The sequence below is a fragment of the Microtus oregoni genome, unplaced genomic scaffold (assembly GCF_018167655.1).
Source record: "Microtus oregoni isolate MIOR12 unplaced genomic scaffold, Mior012 000007F_ref0000211, whole genome shotgun sequence".
NCBI classification, from domain to species: domain Eukaryota; kingdom Metazoa; phylum Chordata; class Mammalia; order Rodentia; family Cricetidae; genus Microtus; species Microtus oregoni.
In genome coordinates, this window is record NW_024543066.1 from 22,411,887 (window position 1) to 22,438,645 (window position 26,759).

Sequence of the window (26,759 nt, forward strand, 5' to 3'; positions counted from 1 at the left end):
TAGTTGTGCCAGGTGCGGTTGCAGACACCTTTAGTCATGGCACCCAAGGCAGGAAGATCCGTTGGAGCTCTAGCCAGCCAGAGCTACAGAAACCATGTCTCAAAAAAACCCCAGGTAATTATAATTGCTTTTTTGTTTGGTCTGCACAGCTTGCTAGTGAGATTGCACACCTGTCCCTGACCTTCTTCTTTGACATGGTTTTGTTCTTGCTGTGTAGTCTAGGCTAGCCTTCCTTCAACCTGGAGCCATTCTCTGGCCCCAACGTCTTGAGTGTTGGGATTATAGTTATGTGTATACCACATATATTGCCATGCTTCTATTCATTCCCAGGAACTTTGCCTATCGAGCCTTTGCTTTGGTTATATGCATATATAGAGAGAAACGTGTATGAAATAGGCTTCATATATGGATATTAAAATTGTCTTTTGCACTGTCACTTGCCTTCAGTTGTTTGGCTTCTGGTCATGGAAACTGGCGCACACACCATAGACAGCAATGTAGCAATACCTCTTTAAGTGAGCAGAGCGAGTAGTTTTGACTTCTTTGTAGCAACATAGGAAGATTTGTTCTTGATTACAGAGGCGTTTATTTACAGACTCATTTACAAACTGTGCAGTAGGGCCCAAGGCCCTGGGTTCTCCGGCACTGACAGAACAAGAGATGCATTAAAATATAGTGTATAAGCCGGGCGGTGGTGGCGCACGCCTTTAATCCCAGCACTCGCGAGGCAGAGGCAGGCGGATCTCTGTGAGTTCGAGACCAGCCTGGTCTACAAGAGCTAGTTCCAGGACAGGCTGGAAAAGGACCTGTCTCGGAAAAAAAAAAAAAAAATATATATATATATATATATATATATATATATATAGTGTATATTTAAAAAGAGAGCGCCTAGCATGGTGGCGAACACGTAATCCCAGGACTCAGGAGCTTAGGCAGAATTATAAGCTTGAGGCTAGCCTGAGCTACAGTTTGAGACTATGTATTTGTGAGAGAGACAGAGATAGACAGAAGGGAGAGAAGGGGAGAGCACAAGACTGACCTACTGAGAGAGAAAAGACACAACTGACCTGCTCCCCTGCAGCAAGGGGTTGGGCTCGGCACATCACTTGAATGTAGAGGTGGCAGTGTGGCAAGAGGGCCACGTGGTGCCCACAGTGTGACAATTTGCAGATGGCATGTGCCATGCAGACACGAGGGAGAGCTGGGAAGATGTGGTTTCCCTGGACCACAAAAGCAAGAATAATCAAATAGATCTTTAGTTTTGTTTTTAAAAATAGAGAGTAAGTATTTTTTTTCTTTTTTGACCTAGAGATGTAATACCAGTTACCTCTGTGTGGTAAAAACTAGCATTTTCCTTAAAAAAAATTTTTTTTTTGGTTTGGATACAGGTATCTGAGCCACTGCGAAACTTTAACCCCAAGGCCGTCTTTCTTCAGCCATCTCAGTGCGAGGCATTTTGTTTGTTTATTCTTTGTTTGTCTGTTTGAGACAGATCTTTCTACGTAATCCTGGCCTCCTGGAACTGACTCTAGACCAGGCTGGTCTTGAACACAGAGATCCTCCTGTCTCTGCCCCCAAATGCTGGGATTGAGGGTGTGCTCCACCAAACCCATCCAAGTACTAGAATAATGCTCAACCATGCCCAGCTTCATCAGATGTGGGACAGTGGAGGCAGAGCTAGTCCAACTTTCTTGTCAGCCTCCTTTCCCACGGAGTAACTGCTTCCCTCCTCACAAGGGAACACAAAAACCGAAAGACCCGGGCTTCTTTTAGAAGTTGTATTTCAGCCAGGCGGTGGTAGCACACGCCTTTAATCCCAGCACTTGGGAGGCAGAGACAGGCAGATCTTTGTGAGTTTGAGACCAGCCTGGTCTATAAGAGCTAGTTCTAGGACAGGCTCCAAAGCTACAGAGAAACCCTGTCTCGAAAAACCAAAAAAAAAAAAAAAAAAAAAAAAAAGTTGCATTTCCTTAAATTCTCTTAAATTCATGAGGCCGACGTGGACAACAGGCGCTCTGGTAACTCTCTGTGGTCTCTGGGCCTCATTTAACCACATTTTCCCCTTGTACTTATTTGGGTCTCCCTGTTCATGTTGCTTTCATGCCGGAGTCTTGTTTACTGCGTATCTGATTTCCTTGCAAAGGTCAAGTTGGAATTTGGGGCACAGCAGAGTGAAAAACATTTCTGGCTTCTGAAGCATTAGGAATTTGATTTTTGTTGGCTGAAGACAGTTTGCTTTGTGGCTGGCTGTCATGATCATTGCTACAGCCCGGGACTTGGAGCGGGTCTGCCTTGCCCTGGTGAAGGGCATGCTTCCTGCCCAGAGAGTATCTGGTGTGGACCTAGAAGGCTTCTTCAGCCCTATAAGGACCGATGACAGGCTGGGGCAGGACACCATGTGCTGAAGGACAAATCTGGGAGGGAAGGGCAGCCTTGAAACTAGCCAGAGAAACCTAGTTTCATCATGTAGGTCCAGGAGAATTCCCAAGGCATTAGGTCAGCCTCTTCTGTTGTCCTTCCTGAGGTCCTCTGGATGCCTGCCTTGTGCCCGGGGTCTAAGCTGGTCTTGGCAGTGGCACAGGCAGCCCGATCTCCATTGTGAGGCTGGGTCCCACCAGTGGGCTCTGAACTCAGAAGAGTAAGAAATGTTTCCCCTGGGCCTGGCCCAGGCATCCCAGCCCATGTGGTGGTAAAATGACTCTCTGGTAGATGGGGTGTGTGGCAGGTGCAAGGTAGTAGGTGTCTGAGGAGGTTGCTGACTCAGCTCCAACAGCCCCTTTTCCTGCCCTCAGTGGGCCATGTTCCCAGACTGTATTTTGGTTAGTGTGACAGGGCCCCAGAGTCATCTGGCCTGGGCACAAGCTCTGTCCTTCCCCACCCACAAGAGAAAGCGCTCCCATAAAAGGGCTGAGCACTCTGCTCCCTTCGCTGGGCGTGTGGAGAGCAAGAGGGGGGACCATGGACTTCATCAGCATTCAGCAGTTGGTAAGGACGCAAGGCAGGTTACTGGTCCTCACCAATAACTCAACAGAAGGTGTAGGTGGTTAGACTTTACAGCCAGAGTAATGAAGTCTGGCTGAGGGCAGACAGCATGGTTCTTTCCTGCCCAGTTCTCATGTTAGCGGGTATCAAGAGAAGGAAGACAAATGGGAAAGAAGCCGGGCGATAGTAAATGGGAAAACTCTTGTGTTATTAAGTTTGTGTTTGTTTGTTTTTGGTGAGTGTGGTACTGGGGGTCCATCTTGGGGCTTCACATATGCGAGGTTAGCACTCGGTCATAGACTTGCACCCCCAAGTTTGTAGGTGTGCCTTTGTCTGGATGGTGGGAAAGAACCAGGAAGTGGTGAGTTACTCTGGAATCCACGATATAGCTGTATCATCTGGTTGGAACGTTCTGGAGGGTCTGGCACTTTAGGGGTGGTATTCTTCGTGTTCCATGGGCAGTGAGAGAAAGTGACGCAGTGTCAGTTTGGTGGCAGAGCATGGTGGACATGAGGCACGTATACCTCACTGGGGTGCAGTGGCCCCAGCTGGCTCCTGGGAGGTGGACCGCAAAGCCCACTCCAGGAGACAGGAGGTTGTTGAAGCTGATGAGTTAGAAGAAAGCCTGGGATCTTCTGTTCCTCTCTGCAGCATTCTCAACCCACAGTCTGCACCTTCCTCCCTGCTCTCCAGCTCCCTGGATGGCTAAGGGGCTGGCTGGGTATCAGCTGTGACCAACTCTCAGGGATGGTTTGAGCCCATTTTACAGAGGCAGAAACATACTCTAAGACCCAAGGGCTGAAAGCAGGGATTTGGAATTTGGCCAAGGAGCTTCTCTTGTCTAAGCTTGGGTCAGGTGGCAGTATGGCATGCCATAGGAATCGAGGCAGAGAAGCCCAGGGTGGAAGCTAAGGTGTCATCTGTCTGAGCTCCCAGGCATGAACCCAATATAGACAGACACCAGCCTCCCTTCACTCTGTGATTTGCTGATAGTTGACAGCAAATCCCCTGGCCTTGGCCACTGCCACAGTTGGTAAAAACTGCAGATATTGTGTGTGTGTGTGTGTGTTTGCACCAGCATTGCAGCCCACCAGGAAATGCTTAACAGGAAGAGTCAGGCTAACTCCCAGATTCAAAACTGACCTTTGTATGTCGGATCTCAGCCATCCTGCTGTGTCCCACAACTGATTCCCAAGCAGCCCTCCAATGGTCCCGTTCCTTAATCTATTCCACGTGTCCTGCAGGTAAGTGGAGAAAGAGCTGATAGGAAAGTGTTGGAGTTTGGACATAGAGTTCCCGATCCTGGAGGCTGGCCTAGGGACTGGAGGCTGGGACCCCAAGAGGCCGTGGCCCGGGAGAAACTGAAGTTGGAAGAAGAGAAGAAAAAGAAAGTAAGTGCCTTGGAAAGGGGTTGGGCAGTGTGGATGACTGAGCAATGAGGACCTAGAGCAGAGCCTGCCCTGAGACCCTACCCGGTGACCGATGTCTGGCCTGGGCATGTCTTCTGCCCTAGCTGGAAAGATTTAACAGCTCCAGACTGACTCTGGACAATATGAAAGACTTGGAAAACTTGCTTCAAAGACGAAGAGAAAAGCGACTGAGACACAAAGTCCCCCCCAGGGAACCTGAGCCTGTGGTTGAGGTGAGTGAGGAAGGCTGGTGTTCCAGAGGCAGAGATGGCCTCCGTCTTGGGGGCCTGGGAAGAATGATCTAGGGGCTGTAGCTACTTAGTCAATGCATGAGGAGCTGCACAGAATGCGGGCTTTCTTTTCCTTCTATAGGGCAATGGGTTAGCGCCTTAGCTTCTTGCAACAAAACACCTGGCAACTTAAGGGTTATTTTGGCTCACTGCTCCAGAGTATAGTTAACTGTCTCACTGCTGTGGGGAAAGCATGGCGGCAGGAGCTTGAGGGAGCTGAGAGACAGAGAGAGACTGACTCTGTGTACCAGTGCTTGCCTGTATGTACATATGTGCACCGTGTACATGCCTGATGGTCAGAGGAGAGCATCATATGCTCTGTACAGGTAGATGGTTGTGAAGCAACATGTAGGTGCTAGGAATTGGACCTGAATCTTCTGCAAGAGCAACAAGTGGTTTTAACTGCTGAGCTACCTCTCCAGCCCCAATGCTCACTTCCTTGCTCTCTCCTTTTCCTCAGCCTAGGACCCCAGCCCATCAAAAGGTTCTACCCACATTTAAAGTGGTTTGCAGCAGCAGGCCTAACCTTGATAATCTCTCACTGATGTGTCCAAGGGCTTGCCTCCTAGATGACTCTAGATCCGGCCAAATTAAGTCTCATAGGCAGCCAGCTGTAACCAAGTGCTGGCCACTGAGGACTTAGCCACACAAACAGCCATTCCAGTTTGTTCAGAGCTAGATGTGTAGTCTGCAGGGCTATTCTTCAGCATCCACTCACCTGCTCAGCTTCTCAGGGCTGCTGGCTCTAGTGCCTCCTGGTCTGACACACGACCCGTCTCTACCTTTTCCTCATGCTCTGTGTGTCTGCCTGTACCCAATGTCTTTGACATAAGGACATCAGTAATACAAGAAAGAGGTCTACCCTACTCTAACAAATGCAATGACTATTATTTTCAAAAAGGTCATATTCTGAGATACTGGGATTAAGATTCAGCATATGAACCAGAGTATGGGAACAATCAGTGCAAAACACCCATTTCTCATTCTTTATCCCCCGAGAATTGGTGTGCTGGGCCAGACTGGTAAAGCAGAAGTGACAGGTACCTGAGGGCCAGGGAGTAACTTAGTTCCGCCTTGTTCTGCTCGCCCAGCCGCAGCCCCAGGTCCCACTGGAGCCAGTGGACCTGGACACGTTCCTGAAGGCAGCTGCCGAGAACCAGGAAGCCCTGATTGACAAGTACCTGACAGATGGAGGGGACCCCAATGCCCATGACAAGGTAGGGGGTGGGTGACTGCATTTCCGACACCTGGATGTGCCATCTTGTACATTCTAGTCCTCGCCTGGGACACTGGGTAACTCCGACCTGTTCTAGGAACAGAAGAGGTGGGGGTGGGTGGCTTTAAGGAGTAGCTCTGCTCTCGGCCTAATTTTGTTTCTCCTCCCAGCTCCACCGCACAGCCTTGCACTGGGCCTGTCTGAAGGGCCACAGACAGCTAGTGAACAAGCTGCTGGCGGCAGGGGCTGCTATAGAGGCACGGGACTTGGTGAGAAACAGGGGACAGGGAATGTGGAGGCTCTAGTTAGGCTTTGCAACCCAGCGGGTCAGAACACCTTGGTGCTTTGTGTGCAGCTGGACAGGACGCCTGTATTCTGGGCCTGCCGTGGAGGACACCTGGACATTCTCAAGCTGCTGCTTAACCAGGGGGCTCGGGTCAATGCACAGGACAAGGTGAGGGACCACTGCCGCTTTGGGTGGTAATCTGTTAGGGACAGACATTAGCATACAAGGAACAGATGTTCCCCTTGGAAGAAGACACAGCCCTTTTGGGTGGGGTGGAATGGCCAGCCCAGATCCAGCACTGCACCCCACTTCTCCCTAGATCTGGAGCACCCCTCTTCATGTAGCAGTGCGCACGGGCCACACTGACTGCCTGGAGCACCTCATTGAGTGTGGCGCCCACATCAATGCACAGGATAAGGTGGGTGTTTGTGAGCAGCTTGGGGCAGGCCGGAGGCCATCTGTGTCAGCGTTGGGCCTATAGCAGTGACCGACTGGTCTCTCCACAGGAAGGGGACACAGCACTCCATGAGGCTGTGCGCTATGGGCACCACAAAGCTACGAAGCTGCTGCTGCTCTATGGAGCCAAGTTGGGCATGAAGAATGTGGTGAGTGCCAGGCAGGCACCTGTGCTGAGGTCAGGGTGAGTACCTGGAGACAGACTGACTCAGTATCCTTGTTCACAGGCCTCCCTGACACCAGTGCAGCTGGCACGAGACTGGCAGCGGGGTATCCGGGAAGCACTACAGGCCCATGTGGGGCACCCCCGTACCCGGTGCTGATGACTTTGACCTGTGGGTCACTCCTAACTACCATTCCACACCCACTTTCCCACCCACCTCTAAGTGGTTCTCTGCTCCAGTCCCTGATTCCACTGGCTTTGCTTCTTTGCCTGAGGCAGCAGGTAGAACAGGCCCCCTGGGTATCAGTGAGGGAGACTGTCACAGCTGGAGCAGAACCATAAGCAAGAAGTGGATCCAGACAAGGGCAAAAGCCAGAACAGGAAGTGAACAGACCGGCACTACCCACAGCTGGGTCTAGGCCTCTGTCTACCAATCCTTAGATCAGGAGACTGGCCTTGGCCTGTTCTGTAGAGATTCTGTGGCCAGCAGCTGCAGGGTACAAGAGAAGAAACAGGCTACCTAAGTGCCAGGCATTGGTGCAGCTCACGCTATCCTTTAGGTGGAGTTTCTCCAGGGACTCCACTCCTATCAGCAGCAACCCTGAGAGCATGTGGAGTAGTTCTAGGCACCTCATCTCCAGACTCTGGGGGTGGTTCTGGCAGGCTGAGGGGCATGACAACAGGATCGCAGCCCCTCGGATGTCAGTACCTACCAGGTTGCCCCAGAAGCTGGAGACTGGTGGACTGGAACTAGTGTGTACTCTGGGAACGCTCCACCTAAAGGGCAGCTCTGCTTATTTTATGTGAGGGTAGGGTGCCAGGTGCTGGGGATTGCTTGTGGCCCACTCAACTTTTGGGGCGGCGGCCCGCAGCCCTAGCTTACCTAAGGCTCTATTGCCCCCTGGTACTGGGGAAGCACCTGAACTAAGCTCTGTGCCCTGCACACTGAGTCGAGCACCTTGCTGTAGGATAGTCACAGACCCATGCCACCTGGTAGTGTAATGAGGACTTCACACAGGCACATGCTCCTTCCCCTTCCAGCTGTTTCCAGTTCACTGGTGCACTTGTACTACTGGCAGGGCTGGCCCCTAATATGCCGGAAAGTTGACGCTGGGCCCTCCACTGAGGCCACAGGCTGAACAAAGGGCTAAAAGGTGAAGGCTTTGCCTCCCTCACACAGCTCTGAGCTGACGTTCATTTTGGCAGCCTCTGCCCGTTACTATGTGAAAGACTAGTGCTCCCTCCTAAAGGCACAAACCTTTCTGTGGGCAGGCCCTGCCCTGTTGTGACACAGTGGGCACCTAGACAACCTGTGCCACGGGCAAGACAGACATTCAAGACTACTCAATATGACGACCCCTCAGAAATGAGGACACTTACATGACACACAAAGCTACCTTTTATACAGGACACTGTTTTCTCATTAAACTGACTATCCACCGCAGCCGAGTTGTCTTATGGGCACTGGGAGGAGGCAGTGCATCGGGCTACATGGAAACCAAACCAAAGGCCTTGTCACCCTCCACTACAGAGATCAGCGCAACACTCATGTCACCAAATGCAAGGCATGCCTTACACACATCAGGGAGCGGGAGGAGAGGGTCCTGGCGCTGGCTCTCATGTTCTGGACCCACAGTTTTTAAAAGTCCTGATGTCGGCTGGGTATGATGGCACATACCTTTAATCTTGGCACTTAGGAGGCAAACCTATCTCTGAGTCCAAGGCCAATTTGATCAACATATTGAGTTCCAGACCAGCCAGGGTTACACAGTGAGACCTTTTCTGAAAATCCTAATGTCTAATGTTACTAGGTCAGAAGCCCTGGAAGGAGGATCCAAGTATTAGTTGAGGACATGGCTATCTATAAATACCAGCAAATTGTAAGGATGTCTAGGTAGGTGATGGGTGATAAATACCTACCTTAATATTAATAGTCCAAGACCTCATGACACAATATAAACAAAATTCTGTTTCTCGCTAATACCAATGAACATTATGAATACAAAAAAAAATAGTACAACTTTTTTTTTTTTTTTTTTTTTTTTTTTTTTGGTTTTTCGAGACAGGGTTTCTCTGTGGCTTTGGAGCCTGTCCTGGAACTAGCTCTCTAGACCAGGCTGGTCTCAAACTCACAGAGATCCGCCTACCTCTGCCTCCCGAGTGCTGGGATTAAAGGCGTGCGCCACCATCGCCCGGCTAACTTTTTTAAGTTTAAACCTTAAAAAAAAGTAAACTGCTGAAGCCTACAAATGAAAATGTTGACATAGACATAACATGTTCATGGACTAGAAGGCACAACATGAAAAGATGTCAGCTCTTCCCACATTGACAACATACAGACTTAACACAGTTCTTACCAAAATCCAAGAAAGATGTAAACAAGATTATCTACTTTGTAAGAAAATGTATACTCTAAGCAATTTTGAGCCATACATGGTAGCTCCTGCCAGTAATCCCAGCACTTGGAAGGCCTCAGGAAGATTGCTTTGTGTTGCAGCTTAGATTCAACACAGTGTGAGACAAGGCACACAGCACAGGCAATGCATTGAGACTATATATGAAAAAACACCCAAATTCTGAAAAATAAAAGAAGGTAACCATGATGTTCCATGGTTATAAATCTAGCACTTGGTAGGCTGAGGCAGGGGGACTGTGAAGTCAGTTTGGCCCACAGACTGAGACACCCCCCACCCCTTGGGGGGGGGGTGTTGTTAAAATAGGTTTCTTCTTGGAATTCATCCTGTAGACCAGGCTGGCCTTGAACTCAAAGAACCACCTGCCTCTGAGTGCTAGGATTAAAGGCACACCATCACACCCAGCTTGAGACCCTAAAAGAAAATTAATGGGGAAAAAAGGGAAAAGTGGGTCCAACTTCAGTGATTCTGAGTATAGTGGATGATATATCCACTCTAAGGTGATGTAGTAGACAACTCAGAAACAGTCCGTCCGTCCCCGTCCCCCCCCCCCCCCCACACACAAATACACCCAACAGAGGGAGAGATGCCTTTTCAACAAAAGGACATCCTTAGGCTAAACAAGGAATGGGGTGGGGGGAGCCAGAGAAAGCAAGTTTATGAATTTGAGGCCAGCCTGAGCCTATAAACAAAACCCTAAATACCAATAACAAAAAACCAGCTGTGGGGGCCAGAGAGGGCTGAACAGCAAAGAGCACCAGCCCTGGCTGCTCCTCCAAAGGACCGGGGTTCAGTTCTCAGCACCCCTAACTCCAGTTCCAGGGAGGATCTGATGCCTTTTGGCCTCTGCAGGCACTAAGCATGTATGTGATGTACAGACATGCAGGCAAAACGCTCATATTCATAAATTACAAAACAGCTGTGACCAAACATTATTTATGGAGATATTAATTTAAAATGGATCACAAGCTTACATGTAGAACAGGAATTCAAACTGTTAGGGAAAAAGGTAGACAATTTCTGAGATCTAGAACAGCTGGATATGCTGAAAGCACAAAAGAAAGTTTGGTAAAATGAATTTGACTACAATTAAAAACCTTTGTTCCAGATAAGACCGTGCTATAAGAACACAATCTCACTGTTAGTATGCTGTTACTGTGAGCGTACAACTGAGATGGGCAGCTCAGAGGAGCCTGGGGTTGCTTGGTCCTCTGGGCCATGTACATTCTAAGGAGGGAAAACATGGCAGAGGCCTCTTCACCTCACAGTCATCAGGGAGAGGGAGGAAGAGGCCAAGGCCCCAACAGTCCCTTTGAGGGCATGCCCAGTGACCTCAAAGGGATTAAGTCTTTAGTGCGCAGGCCTGAGGGGACACTTCAGATCTAGACTACAGCACTACAGGCTTAAAATCTCTGCAAACCAAACATCCAACAAAGGGTTTTAGAATCTGAAGTTCTCAGACAAAAAAGGTGTGTGGGGGGGCGGGGGGCGGCGGCAAATGAATGGGCAAGAACACAAGACACGACACCAAAGTGAAAACATGAACAGATTCATGTATAGTGCTGGATTCCATCAGGAAAAGCAGGCGAGAACCACAGTGGTTCTGGTGGTCACTTATCTCACTTACCTTATAGCTGAAGTAAAAAAACAATGACCATCTGGAGGATTTGAGAAACTGGATCCTTCCTGTACTTTATGTAGGAATTGAAGGTTGTACACAGCTACAGCCAAAGGCCTGAAAGTTTCTTTTTAAAAGATAAACAACCTAGCAACTGTACTCCTGGCACTTCCCCAGAGTCAACACCAATCTTCACACCAAACTCTGTACATGAATGTTCATAGCAGCTTTATTTAGAAAAGGCCAAACACCGGAAACAACCCAGATGTCCTCTGACAGGGCAAGACACCATGGAACACCACTTGGCAGGAAAGGGAACAAACTACAGACACAATGAGCTGGGTCAATCCCCAGGGCACTGTGCTGAGTGCCACACACTGCAGTCCTGAAACATTCTTGAAATGACAAAATAACAGAGATGAGAACAGCCTAAGAATGGTTGCCAGGGCTTAGGGATGGGGCCGCTGGCTCTGAGTGGCAGTCCAGGGGGTACCTTGGTAGTGGCAGGACAGTGGGTTAGACTTGGGTCTACACAGGTGCCAGCTACCATCTGCACCAATCCAGGCTTTGAGACTACATTCTAGTTTGTGAGATAGGACCACTGAGGAAAAGCAGATAAAGGGTGCATGGACTGTATCTTTGTAACTCCCTATGAATCTGCACGTACTATAAAATACAGAGTCAGGTAAATAGGAAAACAATAGCTCTAAGTGAATTTTGGCATCCTACCTTGGAATCCTGCAACAGAAAAGGATATTACCAAAAAAAAAAAAAAAGTAACACCCAAATCAAGTCTCCAGTTAAATAGTATGGCACCAATGTTAGCATTTTAATCTTGATAAATGTAACAAGGTTATTTAATACGTTAATAGTAGAGGAAGCTGAGTACAGAGCACGTGGAACTCTTCTATGCATCTAACACTATTTCAAGCCCATAACCCTGGTGTTCAAGGTGACTACCTCAGAAGCCCAGCAGGGCCCAGCTATTGAAGGTTCTAATTGGCCAGGTGATTCTGAGGTGCAGCCAAAATGCAAAATTCTGTTCTGGGGAGAGATGATTTAAGTATTTGCTTCCAACCTGAGTTTGTTCTTAGAGCATATTCCTTGAGAATATTTTCTCAGCATACCACCGTTCCCTTGGCCTGCAAGTCTCACTTACCAGGACCCACATTCTTTTGAGGAAAATTCCAGAAATCTCCCTTCCCACCCCAACCTATGGTCCCAGAGCTGAAACTGTTGAAGGAAAATGTAGGTAAACTAGAAGAGAAAAACAGAGCTTTCCCACCCCTGCATCCCCAAAACACCACCACTGGAAACAGAAAACCTTGACTTCTCAGCAGGTGACAAAAGAGGAATCGGGTTTGCAGACAGTCCTCCCTGACTGCTGCTCACCACACGGTACAGCGGCACATCTCCTGGGCTTCGGACAGAAGTACAAGGCAGGTACAATAAACGGTCACTCAACACTGACTTTTAGCCTTCCACCCATGACCTCCAACAGAAACTGACACTACCATTAGTGCACAGGTGGAGGAGAAATGCAAGCTGACCCCGGGCCATGCTGGGCAGGCTTCCTACTGTGTAACTGGGCCAGCCTGCTTATGACTTCAGAAGGAGTCAGAGAAGCCACCTCCACAGGAGGGAGCAGAACTAGGGCACATATTTATTGGGGGAACCGTGCTCTTAGATTTGGCACATGGAAAAAACTGGAGTGTATGAATCAAAATATGGCATTGTAAGGGAAGCCAAAAAGTACACGACAGGGCCATAGATTCGAATCTCCATCTAAAGCCGGCACTCTCGGTTTGCTCACAAAGTGATGCCAGCAAGAGGGTTGGCCAACCAAAAACAAAGAGAGGCCAAGGCCATGTAAAGGCAGTAACTATGCACTCACATGGCACCTAGCTCAGGGAGGTATAGACACTGTGCTGTTACAGCATCAGGGGAGAAGCTGGGGACTAGAGATGATGCTGTTCCTTCCATCCCCAGACACAGGCTTCTGAAGGACTGACCTGCCAATCCAATCTCCTAAGGGAAGGCAGGGTCAGCTGCAGGCCCAGGACCCACATCTTATAATGGCCATCTAAAACGTGGCCAGAATAGGTGGAGACAGGCTGGCATGAAGCTCCTGATTGACTCTCCCCAGCTCCCCACACGCTCGTCCATTTCCAGCTCAGGGCTGCCTGACAAGCAGTTACACTGCTGGGTTCTGCCCAGGGCTTTCCTCCACTGGGATGCCAGGTCTGTTGTTGCTGAACCCTAAGGGGGGGGAAAAAGAGAACGGTATTCACACTAGTCAAGAGAGCAGGCTCTAGCAAAACAAAGTACTGAACCTTTAGGACAAAGAGAAACAGCTTGGATAGATGGGCCCCCAGGACACCTCAGGAACCATCAAAGCAGAGTCAGGAACATGGTCAGTAGGCCTCAAGAGAGAAACCCATTCCAAGGGCAGATGTCACCCATAAAGGACAAAGATAAGCTATTGATTTTTTTATGTCATTGGTTTGTGGGTCTGCCCTTCCCCCACTTCTTTGGGGCAGCAGGGGTTGAGACATATGTATGGAGGTCAGAGGACAACCTGTGAGATTCAGTTCTTACCTTCTACACATAGGTGCTGGGGACTGAGCTTGGGTCATCAGGCTTGGTGGCAAGCATCTTTACCCACAGAGCTATACTGCCAGCCCTTATTTTGTTTTGAGACAGAGTCTTGCTGGCTGGCTTGGAATTCACCATGCAGTGCAGAGTGACCTCAAACTCAAGGCAGTTCTCCTGCCTCATCCTCTGGAGTGCTGAGATTATAGGTGTGAGCCATGGTACTTAGGGGGTGCTATGTATTTCTGACTCCTGGGGGCTCAGGCAGCTATGCTGGGCAAAAAGAAACTTCCGTGGATGATCAAGAGCCCCTGTGCTACAAGGAAGCCTTGTGCTCCAGGACTAACAGGTGTGTCATGTAAATACATAAACATAAATATAGTATCCCTCCCAACTCCCCCCACCAAAAGAAACGCACCACTGCCTGGGGAAGCTGTCTGTAGTGCCTGCCAACAGCTAAAGGATGGGGAAAGTAAATCAAAGGAAAAGAAAACAGATATTTACCTTGGTGTTTTCTTAAAACAAAAAATGCTCACTAGTCCACAGTCATTTATCAACTGCAGTGTCCAAATGTGCCAAAGAGGGAAAGGCCTACTGGGAAGGCTGAGAGAGCGGAGAGAAGAGAGAAGAGGAAACACGCTGTTGAGTGGCAGTGGGCCTCAGCTCCTCGGCGCCACGCGGAAGGCTTGCTGGGGACCACGGAGGGAAGTCCCGATCACAGGGCTGCCAGGGCCAGGAGTCCCAGGGCCAGAAAACTCAGAAAAAGGCCAAGAGTTTACATTTTGCAAGTCACCATTGCCACTCAGAGGCAGCCAGACAACCCCAACAAATGGGTGGACTCTAATAAAACCTTATTCATAAACTCTGGAACCTGGCCAAACCAGACTTCCCACACCATAGTTTGTTGATCCCTGATATAAGTGGGGTTTTTTTTGTTTATTTGTTTGTTTTTCTTTTTTTTTTTTTTCTCCAAGACAGGGTTTCTCTGTATAGCCCTGGCTGTCCTGGAACTATGTAGACCAGGCTGTCCTGAATTCAGAGATCCACCGGCCTCTGCCTCTTGAGTGCTGGGATAAAAGGTGTGTAACTGCCACCACCTGGCCCAACCCCTAACATCAATTTAAAATTCTTATACCTTCCAAATATTTCAACAAAAGCACTTTTCTGCCAGGGATTTACTGCCCAAATCCACCGGGACTGAGTCTCTCTGCACTAGTTTAAACGGTGCCCTCTGAAAGCAGCACTGTGCAGTAACTCAAACACAGGAAGACCCCAGAGTTAGGCAAACATGAGGTCACACCTAGGTGAAAATTGGCAAACAGAGGTAGATAAACCATTAAGGAAGAAATGGCCCTCAAGCCACTGTAAATTACTCTTTGTAAAGGATGTCCAAAGAATGGGCAAAGCCAAGAGGATTACAAATTCTCTACAGACTAGAAGTACAGCTCAAATGGTAGAATGCTGGCCTAGGTGTGCAAGGCTTTACGTTCAACCCCGGCACCTGGAAAGAAAAGCAGGCAAAGGAAACGAGGAGGAGGGAGCTAAGGGGGGGGGGGGGGAGGACAGAATGGGGAAGGGGAGAAAAAATCCCTGGCGGAAGATACTCTTTATCTTAAAAAAAGATTTTATTTATTTGTTTGTTTGTTTATTTATAGTGTTCTACTTGCGTGTATGCCTACAGGCCAGAAGAGGGGACTGTATGTATGTATGTATGTATGTATGTATGTATAGTGTTCTACTTGCATGTATGCCTACAGGCCAGAAGAGGGCACCAGATCTCATTACGGGTGCTGTGAGTCTCCACGTGGGTGCTGGGAATTGAACTCAGGACCCCTGAAGAGCAGCCAGTGCTTTTAACTGCTGAGCCATCTCTACAGCCAGGAAGACACTCTTAAGGAGAACTATCCTCCCAGTTCACGTTTATACCTTGAATATAGCCCATGCAGTCTGAGTTAGTGGTTGGAGCCAGAAAACATTCATGTTTTAGAAACAAGTCTTGGTAAGGCTAATGTGACTGTGTATACTTCTGTTTTGGGGTATTCCACAAAATGCCACGGTGAACACTGACCACCGTGTGAACACAGTGAGAGATACCTTTCTGAAATTGACATTCCTTTAGAATGGAAGGTGACCCATGCCCGCAGCCAAGACTGAAAGGCAATGCCTCACAGCTGTCCCTAGTAATACCTAGAGCCAGAGCCCATAGGAGCTGAGCCATCATGGTGGCTCAGGTGGTCAGGGGTTTCTGTCCTTTGTGCCTTGTGTCACCTCTTGATTAAAAAAGCAATTTCTACTGTAAGATCATGTTTGTGATTTTAAATGTGGGTCTCAGTGACCACAGCCCCAAGTCCCCAGGAGGCTGTCTAGCTCTGGGCCCTCAAACCCCACTCCTCATCTGTCGGACAAACCCAGCAATTCCCACCTCTCAGGATGTGGGCAGCTTCGCCGGTGAAGATGGGGTCAGCTCTAAACATGGTTCTTGCAGAGTAAATACCTGGTAAGAACTTGGGTCCCTTGGGTGGCAGAATAGAGCTAATTCCGAGGTTCGGTTTGGCAAGGATCAATAAACTCAAGAAACAACAGAAAGCCTTTGGCCTTCATTACCCAAACCATAGACTCTGAGGCAGCCCAGTGCCTACCCATAATGCAATCTACCCCCAACCCAATTGCTTTCTGCATCCAACTCTACAGAACTTCACTACCAACATGTGCTGGCCCAGCTCCACAGCAAGTGTTCCCTCAAGCCAGGGCCGAGGATAAGCCAAATCTTGATTCTCTAAGTGACCTGAGAGTTTCTAAACTAAACATTTTCCCCACTTATCAAGAACTAATTAAGTTATCTCTAAGAGGCCAGAGAGAAAAGGCATTCTGCTCTGAGTGCCACTTGATCGAGTAATTTAAGCTACTCCAAACAGCAAGAAGGGAAAGGATGGGCAGAGAAGCAAGGATACAAGACAGGGGAGCAGGGAGCACAAGCAGCACAGTAGCAAGATTTCCCGTGACCCCTGGACCCCAACACTGCAGGATGTTCCGTGTGGGGCTTACCTGCTGTCTCAGTGGACTTATCACCAAGGAGCCTGGTCTGGCTGCCTGGGATGGTGTGGAGCTCAGCATTCTCTGGGGACGGAGGCAAGCTTTGGGCTCGGGAAGCCAGGAGTGCATTAAGGTACTGCAGCCGTGTGACCTAGAGAACAGAGAAATTACACAGCAGGTGCAATCTGTGAGATAGATACACAGCAGCTCCCACCTCTGACCTACACTAGACAGGCATGAGCACGACCTTTAAACGAGTGAAGGGCAGAAAGTCTTTGAGCCACATGGTTTTGTTTTACAGCCAAATTTTAAGATTTTAAGATCTATAATGGGAGAGATCAGGTGCAAGGCCTCCAGACATGCCCAGACCCCAACAGCCCAACAGTCCAGGGAGAGGGGGAGGTCCTACCATTTGGGATGTGAGCCTGTCATCTTGTGCTGAGTTCACTCTCCAACTTCACAGTGATCAGCTGAACTAGCCCCTTGGGAGCACAAAGTCAGTTAAAGTAGCACCAATGTGTAGCCCAAACAGTCACCTTAATGAGCTGCAGGTCAGAAAGAGCCCTCACGGTGTAGTCAGGACAGTATGTGGAGGAGTGAGTGCTCTCAGTTGGTTCAGGCTGCAGGTCATGGCGGATGAGCTGGCGTGAAGACACTGGGGACTGGTGAGCTATGGAAGGAATAATCAGAGACGGTAGAAGGCAATGGGACAACTGCACAGCCTCTAGGGCCCACCCCTTAAGTCACCTTTGAGAGATGGGTGGGAACATGGAAGACCATGAAGAAGCCACCTTGAAACGTTTGCAGGGACTAAGTGGGCTACCAATATAAACAAGGCAGAGATGCTGCTCTGCCCGCTTACACTGCCTAGAGACAAGAAGCCCCTTGGGGGGCAGAGACACAGGCTCTTGCCAAGCCAGTGTCCTGGGCACGAAGACCTGCTGTAGCATCCAGAGTGTCTGCTAATCATGACTTACCTGAAGACGGAGCTGTCAGAGCAGACACTCCATAGTATGTGAAGGCCCCATTCTCAAACTTCAGGCCCTCTTTCCCAATTTCCACCTCGACCTTGCCCTGGGAGGAAGACAGAGGTGGACAGGTTATCTCTCCCATCATAAGAAAGTACAGAAGAAACCACAGCCCCAACTGTTTAAGAATGGCTGTCTGAATCTGTCTCCAGGTTTGGGCAACCATGGTTACCTGTAAGATGAGAATGAAGTAGTCCACCGGCTGGCTGCGCTGGTACAAGTAATGGTGTGCGGCCAGGCGGTTGTTTTCATCAAACCTCACCTCCTGATTGACACTGGGATGCTTCAGCAGATGCAGCAAGACTTTCTCGGAGATTCGCAATGGGCTGAACACATCCACCTCTGCTCCACGGTGGGAGAAAGGGACAGTGTCCATTGGGGCCCAAATGGCCTGTCATCACACCTGCCTCCTGCTGCCTCCTGGGCTCTCCCAGTGGTCCCTGGGCTGCGGTAATCCATACAAGAGCGCCAAGCAGGGCATACAACATGGGCCAGATGAGGTTCCCAGAACACACCTTATCAAGAGACACCCACTAGCTCTGCAGGAGGAGGCAGATGCTCTTCGAGAGCCTCCAGCTCACTAGGAGCCAAGCTGGTGTCTGGTCTGGGTGGTTTCTTGACCCTCTGGGTGGTGAGACCAGGGGCAAGGACCATCCTTCACCCTCACCTCGGGAAAGGAAGCGCTGGGTGGCCAGGAGCAGCTGAGGCGAGATTTTTACTTTAAATTCATCATCAGACACCTTGAATAAGGAGAATTCCTCCTTCCGCTTAAGAGGGGTGCTCAGGGCAACAGTCCTCTTCTTCACCTTGGTGTCTGCAGAGGCAGAAAAGATGGCATGAGTGGTGATCAGCACACGAGTATGAACACAAACAGAGCCAATGGCACTGCCATCCACTCCTTCCTGCCAAGGTCCAGGGATTTCAGGGGAGACATCACCAGGGCCCCAAGGAAACATCCTTGGCACTGCTCCCTGCAAGACACCGAGCTACCATGCCCACCACACTATAATCCCAGTGCCTAGGACAGAGGAGGCAACAGCCACACTTCTAGCCATGCCCAGAGGAGGTCTGGCTCTCCTGCAGAAGAGACTGATGCTGTGGAGATCTTTCAGATCCAAGTGCTTGAAGATCAGCCACAGCAAACGGCAGCAGATACCCTGGTGACCTTACACTGGTTCAGGAATTGAAGACACAGGCGTGGCAGAGCAGGGTCCCAAGTGGCCATGTGAGGCCCCAGCTATTAAGCATGGGCTCTGCGTCTGCCCGACAAAGTTGGCAGTCATCCTTAGAAGAGCAAGACACAATCAAAGGTTCCATGACTGTCTGCTACAGAAGACCTGCTGAGCAGCAGGTTGTAAAGAATATTTTTTTTTCTTTTTTTTGGAGACAGGGTCTACTATACATCCTCTGTTTGTCAGGAACTCAGAGCTACCTGACTTTGCCTTGCTAGGATTAAAGACATGGAATTTTTTTTTAAGCCTATATGGTGCAGGTGACCATACCCAGCCCCATTCGAGCTAGACAGATACTCTACTACTGAGCTTCACACCCAGTTCAAAGAAGGCGTTAAGGAGCTATGCGCAACAGAATGTGGGCCAGCAAAAGCAGCAGAAAGGCACTGGCCAGTCAAGGGCAGACACTTCTTTCAGTGATGGAGGGCTGTTACAAAGCCCCTGCTCACACAGGGGCCAAAAAAGTCAACAATGGGACAGTCTGCATGGCTTATAAGGAGGGTAACAATGGCCCACACCATAGTAGGAAGATAAGGTCTGATGGAGCTCTAGCTAGTTTTCAGCAGCATTAAGACCCACTGGCCCCTGAATCAGACATCTTTCAGGCTGCTGGGAGGGCTCTTGAGTTAGAGAACAAAGGTCAAACTCACGGTAGTCTTCAGACTCGTCCAGGATCTCAGACCTGATGATCTCCTCAATGACGTCCTCCAGCGTGACCAAGCCCAGCACCTCGTAGAAGGGGTCGCCCTCCCCTTCATTGTTCACCTTCTGCACGATGGCCAGGTGGGACTTCCCTGTAGGAGAGAACACGTATTTGCAGCCTGCAGGACTTCCCAGGTTTTCTTACACCAAAAAACAGAAGATGCTTCTACTGAGCACACCACACCCTATCCTCTGCACACCAGTGAGCACACGAGGGCCTCATACCTGCTATAAGCACTCTAGCCCCTGCCCTGAGCTGTATTCTCACAGCCCTCTTCTTAACCCACGCCCCCCCCCTTTGGTTTTTTGAGACAGGGTTTCTCTGTGTAGCCCTAGCTGTCCTGGAACTCACAGAGATCTGCCTGCCTCTGCCTCTTGAGTGCTGGGATTAATGGCGGGCGCCACCACTGCCTGGCCTGATTTTATTTTATTACTCATCTATCTGACTTTATTTTTAATGCAGGGCTTCATTACTGCAGCCAATGTCCTGGCAATTACAATGCTCCTGCCTCAGTCTCAGGAGTGCTGAGATCAAATGTACACTACTGTACTTAGTTTTCTCCTTTTGTTTCTTGAGGAAGGGTCTCACTATACAATCTCAGTTGGCCTGGGATGTGACCCTCTTGCCTCTCTAGTGCTAAGAGGGTAGACATGCATCCTCAGCAGGTTTTCCCAATTCTGGATCTGCCCCTCAGGGGTCTTCTAGAGGATGGGACTGGTAAGTGTGGGCATTTAGAATCCGCTGTATATCAAGAAGAAGAACTAGAGCTGGAACATGCCCCCTTGCTCCTGTGTCTTTCTCATTTATTTTCCTATTGGCTGATTTAATGAGGACAGAAACGCTTGACAAAACCCAACTCTTACAGGGCTGGCAAATGTTGGGGAAACTTCACAAATTTACTTGGGGTCACAAAGTGTTTTCCATCCATAAAACTTTATGTCTATCTCAAAGACAGAGTGCAAGTTATATATGTAATTTAAAATCTTTTAGTAACACTTTAACACTATGTTATCCAATAGAGCTAAAGTACCATCCCAACATGTAACCAACATGAAAACACAATATATACTTTACACCTCTTTTTATGTTTTATAACACACCTTTGAAACCTGATATATATGTGCCTAACACTTGTAGCACACAACAACCCAGAAAAGGGTCCACTCAAGGGCACCAGAGTTAGAGGGTTATAGGATGGAGACAAGCAGGTCCGAGACAAGGCGACAAGAACACACACTGGCTCAGACCCACATGGGGGCTATTTGCTCCCAGGATCTTTTGAAGAAAATGCCTCGGCCTTCACATGAATCATGAAATATAAACCAAATAATGCATCTTTCTTCAGGAGGCTTCAACGCCCCTGGGAAAAGATGAAAGCCTCTCAGGAGGAAAAGGCCACATGCCCCTGATAACTGCTCATTCTGTTGAGTCAGAGGTACTGGGTCAAAGTGCCAGGTTTCTAATTCCTTCCAATCCTTGGTGATAGTCCTGGAACTAACTCAAGCTAGCAGGCAGGTGCCATTTCCTCAAGGAATACGAGGAATTCCATGCTCTGCCATGGAATACGAACTTGTGAGGCCAGGCAGGGAAGGTCAAGAGTGCAAGATGCAAGTTTTGGATTCTCAAAACCAAAGTCTGGGTTCTAAAAGGCCACTCAGAGCAGAGAAGCCTCAAGGCAGCTCCCTCCTTCTAAGAGCGAGTCCTTTTCTCCAACATGCCACGTACTGAAAGGGATTAACCTCTCTGGTGCTCTCAAACTTCTTTGAAAAGACTCACAATTCTGTGACCTGTTGGACCGGGTAGTTCAATAATAAATGGAAGGAGTCCCTGGCCATATGACTACAGAAGATAGAGAGCTTGGAGGGACAGAAGGCCTTTTATAAGGAAACAGCAGGGAGAAAGAAAGAGGGGCTGGAGGAATTAACATTTTGTCTCCACTGGACAGGACTGGATATTCCCTAGGTACAGTCTGGCTAGACCAGCTCCACAGAACCATGGCAGGTATGACTGACATGACCTGATGAATTAACCATAAACTGGAAGGCTCTAGAATTTTCATTTTAGTTAGCAGGCTCAAAAGCAGTGTAATTACTTGGATGCTGGAACACTGTGTGTATGTGTGTGTGTTGTTGGGGATAGAAACCAGGGTCTTTCTCACCCCTCCATCACTGACCTATGCCTCAAGCCCCCTTTGATATCTCCTAAAGCTATCATGTATGTATGCACACTGAGAAAAATCGTGTGGCAACATCCTTCCAGCAACTGGGCAAAGCTGACTCATCTCAGCACCATGACAACCCTTGGCTCGACAGACAGTAAACCAGACCTCATCCCTAATCCTTCCTCTGCTTCAAGAGTACATGAGGTTGACAGGGAAGAAGTCAATGGGTTGAGTGCTTGCTTTACTCCAAAGTACTGTGTCAGGCCACTTGCGCACAAAACAATCCCTGCAAGGGACACCTCTTCCCCAGTTTACAAAAGTCCCAACCTAATGCTGCTTGAAATAAGCACATGGACCAGCACTCCCACAGGGTGCTAGACAAGGTACCACAGACTCAAGCTCCGGGAAGATCAGAGGCCACCACATGGACCAGGGCTCCCACAGGGTGCTAGACAAGGTACCACAGACTCAAGCTCCGGGAAGATCAGAGGCCACCACATGGACCAGGGCTCCCACAGGGTGCTAGACAAGGTACCACAGACTCAAGCTCCGGGAAGATCAGAGGCCACCACATAGACCAGGGCTCCCACAGGGTGCTAGACAAGGTACCACAGACTCAAGCTTCAGGAAGATCAGAGGCCATCACAGTCTCAGATGCTTGTGAGAGGGGAGAGAACTGATCTAAACACTGTGACATCAGGAAGACTGTCACTTGTTCTTAAGAGGGAAAATATAAAGAGCTGGGCCAGAAAGGACCCACACAAGGAAATGTAGGCCAAAGAAGCTCCCCATTCATAACAGGACCAAAGTCAGGGGACAGAAAGGATCCCACTGATCTCTAGGTTGTACCCTGCTCCTAGAAGGCATGTTATTGGGAAGCTTCTGGGATAATCTATTTAAACAGAGAGGCATTCAGCCCCAAATCCTTCAGTATCAGGATGCTTGAAACCTGCCTGCTGAGTCCTCCAGAGGTCAACCCCAAATCTGGAGCAACCACACCCATGGCCTTCCCTGTGTGTGACATTTCCTTCTTGTTGACATGTCTAATTGACATGTCTTTTTCCATCCTAAAACCAAAAGCAGAAGGTTTCTCCCCTGCCACACATTCTCCATCCTTTGGTCCTCTGCTGGTCACTGATCCCTGGGTTCTACTTTGCAGCTGTGCACAGTGAAGGAAGGCCATCCACATTCAGTCTCCCAATTACTCCTCTGCCCCAGATCCACAGATCAAGGACAAAAACTCAGTGGCAAAGTGCTTGACTAACAAATACCTGGCTCTGGGTTCCTTCCCTAGCACCACGAGGGAAAAAAAGTCAAATTCATTCTGATTGCTGACCTCTCTTAAAAGGTGGTCTGCTCTCTTAGCCCTCAGGACATCCTAAGCTTCTGGTTCCTCTGACTCCTGGGGTCCAGAATGTTCCTCCTGTGTGCTTTGTGTTCCACTTTCTGTACCCCTCCTGTAGCCCAGGAGATAGATTACTTCTACGCTGACATTTGAATCTTCACCTCCTCTTCAATTTTTTGTTTGCAGTTCGTATCAGTTGCCTGCTAGGAATCTGCTCCTTGGGACACAAATTCCAATGTAAGAAAACACCTGCTCCTGGCTCCAGCCAATACTATCATACACACAGGTTGCCTCCAGTACTAGCTCTGGCTCCACAGCCTTAGCCAAGCAGCAAATGACCTCTATTCTACCTCCTTGGTCACCTCCTCAAGCCAATGTGGCACACTTCCTGGGTTCCCCTCACCACTGCTGTCCACATCAGCCACTCATCAGTAAAAACCACTCTGGGTTACAATCTGGGTGTAGGAAACACCCAGCACTTTAGTCCGAGCACTTTAGAGTGACAGCAGCCCAGACAGACCCTATCCACTCCCTAGGAAGAGGCTGCAGGACCAAGTTCTAGGAAAAAGCCAAGACACACCTGAGAGGTTCTCCAACAGACCAGTCTCCCACTCACCCATTCATGGTCTACACACAGGTAGACAAAGACAAAGGGAGACCGGGCATGCAGAGTGCCCGTCAGAGCCTGGCACACACTGCACTCAACACAAGAGTGTGTTCATTACCGAGAGCTGCCTCCTGTACTGACTGTCCTGGGGCTCACTGAGTGGACCTGAGGCCAGAAGATTTGCCAGCTGCCCAGTTCAAGGGGGTTGTGCTCCACCCACTTCTAATCACGAATTCCAGCCTACCTAGAGCCCTGGTGTGCATCTCCCCTACCCTCCAAAGAGGCATTAGCAGGTAGGCAAGGAACACTCAGGCTCTAGAAAGCACCCTGAGGATGAGGATAGAGAGCTATACTGGAAGCCACATCCTTTTGATTCCCCCTCCCCCTCCAACCTTCTCAGGTATCATGCACTAAGTGAGCATACATATACGCAAGCAAAACACTCATAACCATAAAATAAGTAAATCTTAAAAGCTGCTTAAACAAAGCAGTGAAAGGAGTTGGTGAAAAATGTCAAGTTAAAGGAGAATCCCAGAAGCTTTAGGCAGAGAAGGGGGAGACTGGAAATTGGAAATGGGGAAGAGCACCTGCCTGGCATGCGTGAGCACCTGGGCTTAATGACTGGTGATGAAAACCAATTTAAATGAAAGAGATGGTTCAGCTGTTAAGAACATTGGAGGACCCAGGGTTCAGTTCCCAGCACCTACAGGACGGCTAACAACTGTAACTCCAGTCCTAAGGAACCCGGTCCCCTCTTCTGGCTTCCATAGAAATGGCATGCAAACGGTACCCAGATATAATACATACAAACACTCTTACCCGTAAAAATAAAAATCTCAGGGGAAAAAAAACCTTTAAGGGAAAAAAGCCAGAAAGGGTAATTAAATCATTATTCATGATGTTGCTTTCAATGACATTAAACGAAAGTTTCCTCGGTACCCGTAGAGAACTATTTATGAGTCCTTCCTTGTCCTGCAACCTGGAAGGGCCAGAAACATCACAGGTCCAGCTAATTTAATATTAAATAGGCGAAGATAACAATTTCCAGTTACCACAGCCTCCTGACATCCTTTTAGTTACTATCCAAGAATCTGGGTGAGCCTGGAAACCCAAGCGCACAGAAATGGCCCAGGAGAAAGAAACCTCTGGGGTTAGAGCCAAGTAGACAAGCTTGCTGCCAACTGAGTGAGAGGGACCACGGGAGGCTTTTGTTCATTCATTTACTTTTGAGGCAGAAGCTTTAGCCCAGTCTGACTTCCATCTTTCTAAGTAGGTAGGCCACCACCTACTTAGTGACTCAGGGCTTCGTGTATGTTAGGCAAGCACTGAGTTATGTCTTCTCTCTCTTTTTTAAATAAACAGTGTCTTACTACACAACCCAGACTGGCCTGGAACCACCTTCCGATCCTCCTGCATCAGACTTACACAGTACTTCCCTTCCCATTTCTAAAAGATGGTCTTGAATTATTCCCAAAGGTCATTCCAGGACTCAAGGCCACCACTTTCTGGAAAAGGTCAAGTCTTAGTGACCTGTCCAGTGGAGTGAGACCTTTCCCACCATCCCCTTACCTCGCTTGAACTCCTCCAGGACAGCGTCCAATTTGGTGTCGTTGAAGACAAAGTGGAGGGGATGGTTGTAGAAACGGGTGATGGTGCTGAGCGGCGTGCAGTCCTCGGGGTCCACGAAGGCCAAGTCCTTGAGATACAGTATGTCCACGATGTTGGAGCGCTCCTCCTCGTACACCGGGATGCGCGTGTGGCCGCTCTGCATGATACTGGCGAGGACGCCGAAGTCCAGGACAGCGCTGGAGTCCAACATAAAGCAGTCTTCGAGGGGCGTGAGCACGTCCTCCACGGTCCGGTAGCGCAGCACGCCCTTGCTGAGATCGCTGTAGGGGTCGCCGCCGCCACGCGCCAGCTCCAGCACGCGCTCCCGGAGACGCCCCGGACGCGCTGCCAGCTCCAGCAGCTGCCCCACTGGCAGCGCCACGGGCAAGGTGAGCAGCACCGCCAGGCGGCTGAGGCCCAGCGCGCGCGGCGCCAGCGCCAGCGCCCAGCGCCCGCTCACGGCGACCGGCAGCACCTCGCCCACCAGGAACACCAGCCCAGCGCAACCCAGCACGGCGGGCACGGCTCGCTGGCCGGCCGCTCGGTACAGCAGCACCGCCAGGGCCGCCTGCGCCAAGCTGGCCAGCAGTAGCAGCGCGCCCAGGGCGCAGCCGGCCCAGCGCCGCGCGGGTTCCAGGCGCCGCGCCGCCGCGCGCTCCGCCTCCGAGCCGCTCTCGCGCAGCACCTGCACCTCGGCCGGCGCCAGCGCCAGTGCGCTCAGCTGCAGGCCGCGCGCAACGGCCGCCAGGGCCAGCAACCCGGCCGCCCCCAGCCCCAGCGCCCAGGGCGGCGCCGCCTCCTCGGCCGCCCCGCCGCCCGGTTCCACTCGCACCGCCAGCAGCGCGGAGCGCGGGCGCCCGGCCTCGGCGCGCAGGCGCAGCAGCGCACGCCACTCGCCCGTGGGGGCGGCCGCCTCGTCGGGCTCGGTCGCCCGCCCGCCCTCGGGGCAGCCTGCGCCCTCCGGGGCCACCCAGGTCCAGGAACTGTTGGCTAAGCCCGAGCAGAAGAGTCGCAAGCAGAGAGTGGCCTCCGGCGCTGCCCTTCCGCGCAGTGAGCCTGCGCCCGGCGCGCTGTCCTCCTCCATGCAAAAGCCCAGCAGTCCCGCTCCCGGCGCCGCCTCCCCCGCGGTGCTGCCCAGACAGAGCGCGGCAAGCACCCAGCCCAGCCAACCCGCCACAGCCGCAGTCGCCGCCGCCATGGCCTGCTACCCCTTCTGGGCCTCAGGCGCAGCCTACCCCACTCACCCGCGCCTCCGCTGCTGCGGCCAATCGGCGCAGGCCTTCGCGTCACTTCGACCAATAGGCGGCCGGCGAGGGCGGGCTCCGGGGAGAACTAGGCTGCGCCGGGGAGTAAACAAGCGGCGCGGGGCGGGCCGGGGGGCGTGGGGCTTGGCCGGCCAGGGAGAATTTCGAGCGGCGGTCTGGGACGACCTAAGGGTCCCGGCGCGTGTGCAGGAGGAAAGGAAGCTTGTTGACCCCCTGGCCTGCAAGGCTTAGAGATGAATAAGAACCAGGGACTGGACGCAGGGAAGCCAGCGGTTCTTTGTTTATAAGATTTATTTTCTAATTATGTGTATGCGTCTGAGGTTTTTGCGTGCTAGTGCACTGCTCTGGGAG

General features: G+C 50.3%; 2 protein-coding genes across 4 annotated transcripts; one reads left to right on the top strand and one right to left on the bottom strand.

Moving 5' to 3' along the window:
• Nucleotides 1-14: 14 nt before the first annotated feature.
• Ankrd23 (ankyrin repeat domain 23) lies at nt 15-8,840 on the top strand. Of its 2 annotated transcripts, none has more exons than XM_041656656.1 (9): nt 15-114; nt 4,227-4,373; nt 4,496-4,624; nt 5,773-5,898; nt 6,068-6,166; nt 6,253-6,351; nt 6,503-6,601; nt 6,690-6,788; nt 6,867-8,840. In XM_041656656.1, exons 1-9 carry the CDS (start codon nt 37-39, stop codon nt 6,960-6,962), a joined length of 972 nt encoding a protein of 323 aa, XP_041512590.1. In that variant the 5' UTR covers nt 15-36; the 3' UTR covers nt 6,963-8,840. The 2 variants fall into 2 exon arrangements, with proteins under 2 accessions (XP_041512590.1, XP_041512591.1); XM_041656657.1 differs by lacking the exon at nt 15-114 and adding an exon at nt 2,913-2,985.
• A 2,207-nt stretch (nt 8,841-11,047) lies between these two features.
• Nucleotides 11,048-26,375, bottom strand: Cnnm3 (cyclin and CBS domain divalent metal cation transport mediator 3). 2 transcript variants are annotated; one of them, XM_041656655.1, is made up of 9 exons: nt 25,105-26,375; nt 19,370-19,513; nt 18,155-18,301; nt 17,660-17,829; nt 17,437-17,533; nt 16,996-17,129; nt 16,472-16,610; nt 13,931-14,029; nt 11,048-13,093 (listed from the first exon to the last, which is right to left on the bottom strand). In XM_041656655.1, the coding sequence occupies exons 1-8, from the start codon at nt 26,339-26,341 to the stop codon at nt 13,980-13,982; spliced, it is 2,118 nt and encodes a 705-aa protein (XP_041512589.1). In that variant the 5' UTR covers nt 26,342-26,375; the 3' UTR covers nt 11,048-13,093; nt 13,931-13,979. The 2 variants fall into 2 exon arrangements, with proteins under 2 accessions (XP_041512589.1, XP_041512588.1); XM_041656654.1 differs by lacking the exon at nt 13,931-14,029.
• Between the last annotated feature and the right edge of the window lie 384 nt (nt 26,376-26,759).

Excerpts from the sequence above, each read along its gene's own strand:
- Ankrd23 (XM_041656656.1), top strand. The coding sequence starts at position 37 with ATGGCACCCAAGGCAGGAAGATCCGTTGGAGCTCTAGCCAGCCAGAGC. Across the intron at positions 6,352-6,502 it reads GGGTCAATGCACAGGACAAG|ATCTGGAGCACCCCTCTTCA; the intron begins GTGAGGGACCAC and ends ACTTCTCCCTAG. Across the intron at positions 6,602-6,689 it reads ACATCAATGCACAGGATAAG|GAAGGGGACACAGCACTCCA; the intron begins GTGGGTGTTTGT and ends GTCTCTCCACAG.
- Cnnm3 (XM_041656654.1), bottom strand. The coding sequence starts at position 26,341 with ATGGCGGCGGCGACTGCGGCTGTGGCGGGTTGGCTGGGCTGGGTGCTT. Across the intron at positions 18,302-19,369 it reads GGACGAGTCTGAAGACTACC|ACACCAAGGTGAAGAAGAGG; the intron begins GTGAGTTTGACC and ends CTGCCTCTGCAG. Across the intron at positions 17,830-18,154 it reads CCAGCGCTTCCTTTCCCGAG|AGGTGGATGTGTTCAGCCCA; the intron begins GTGAGGGTGAAG and ends ACCGTGGAGCAG.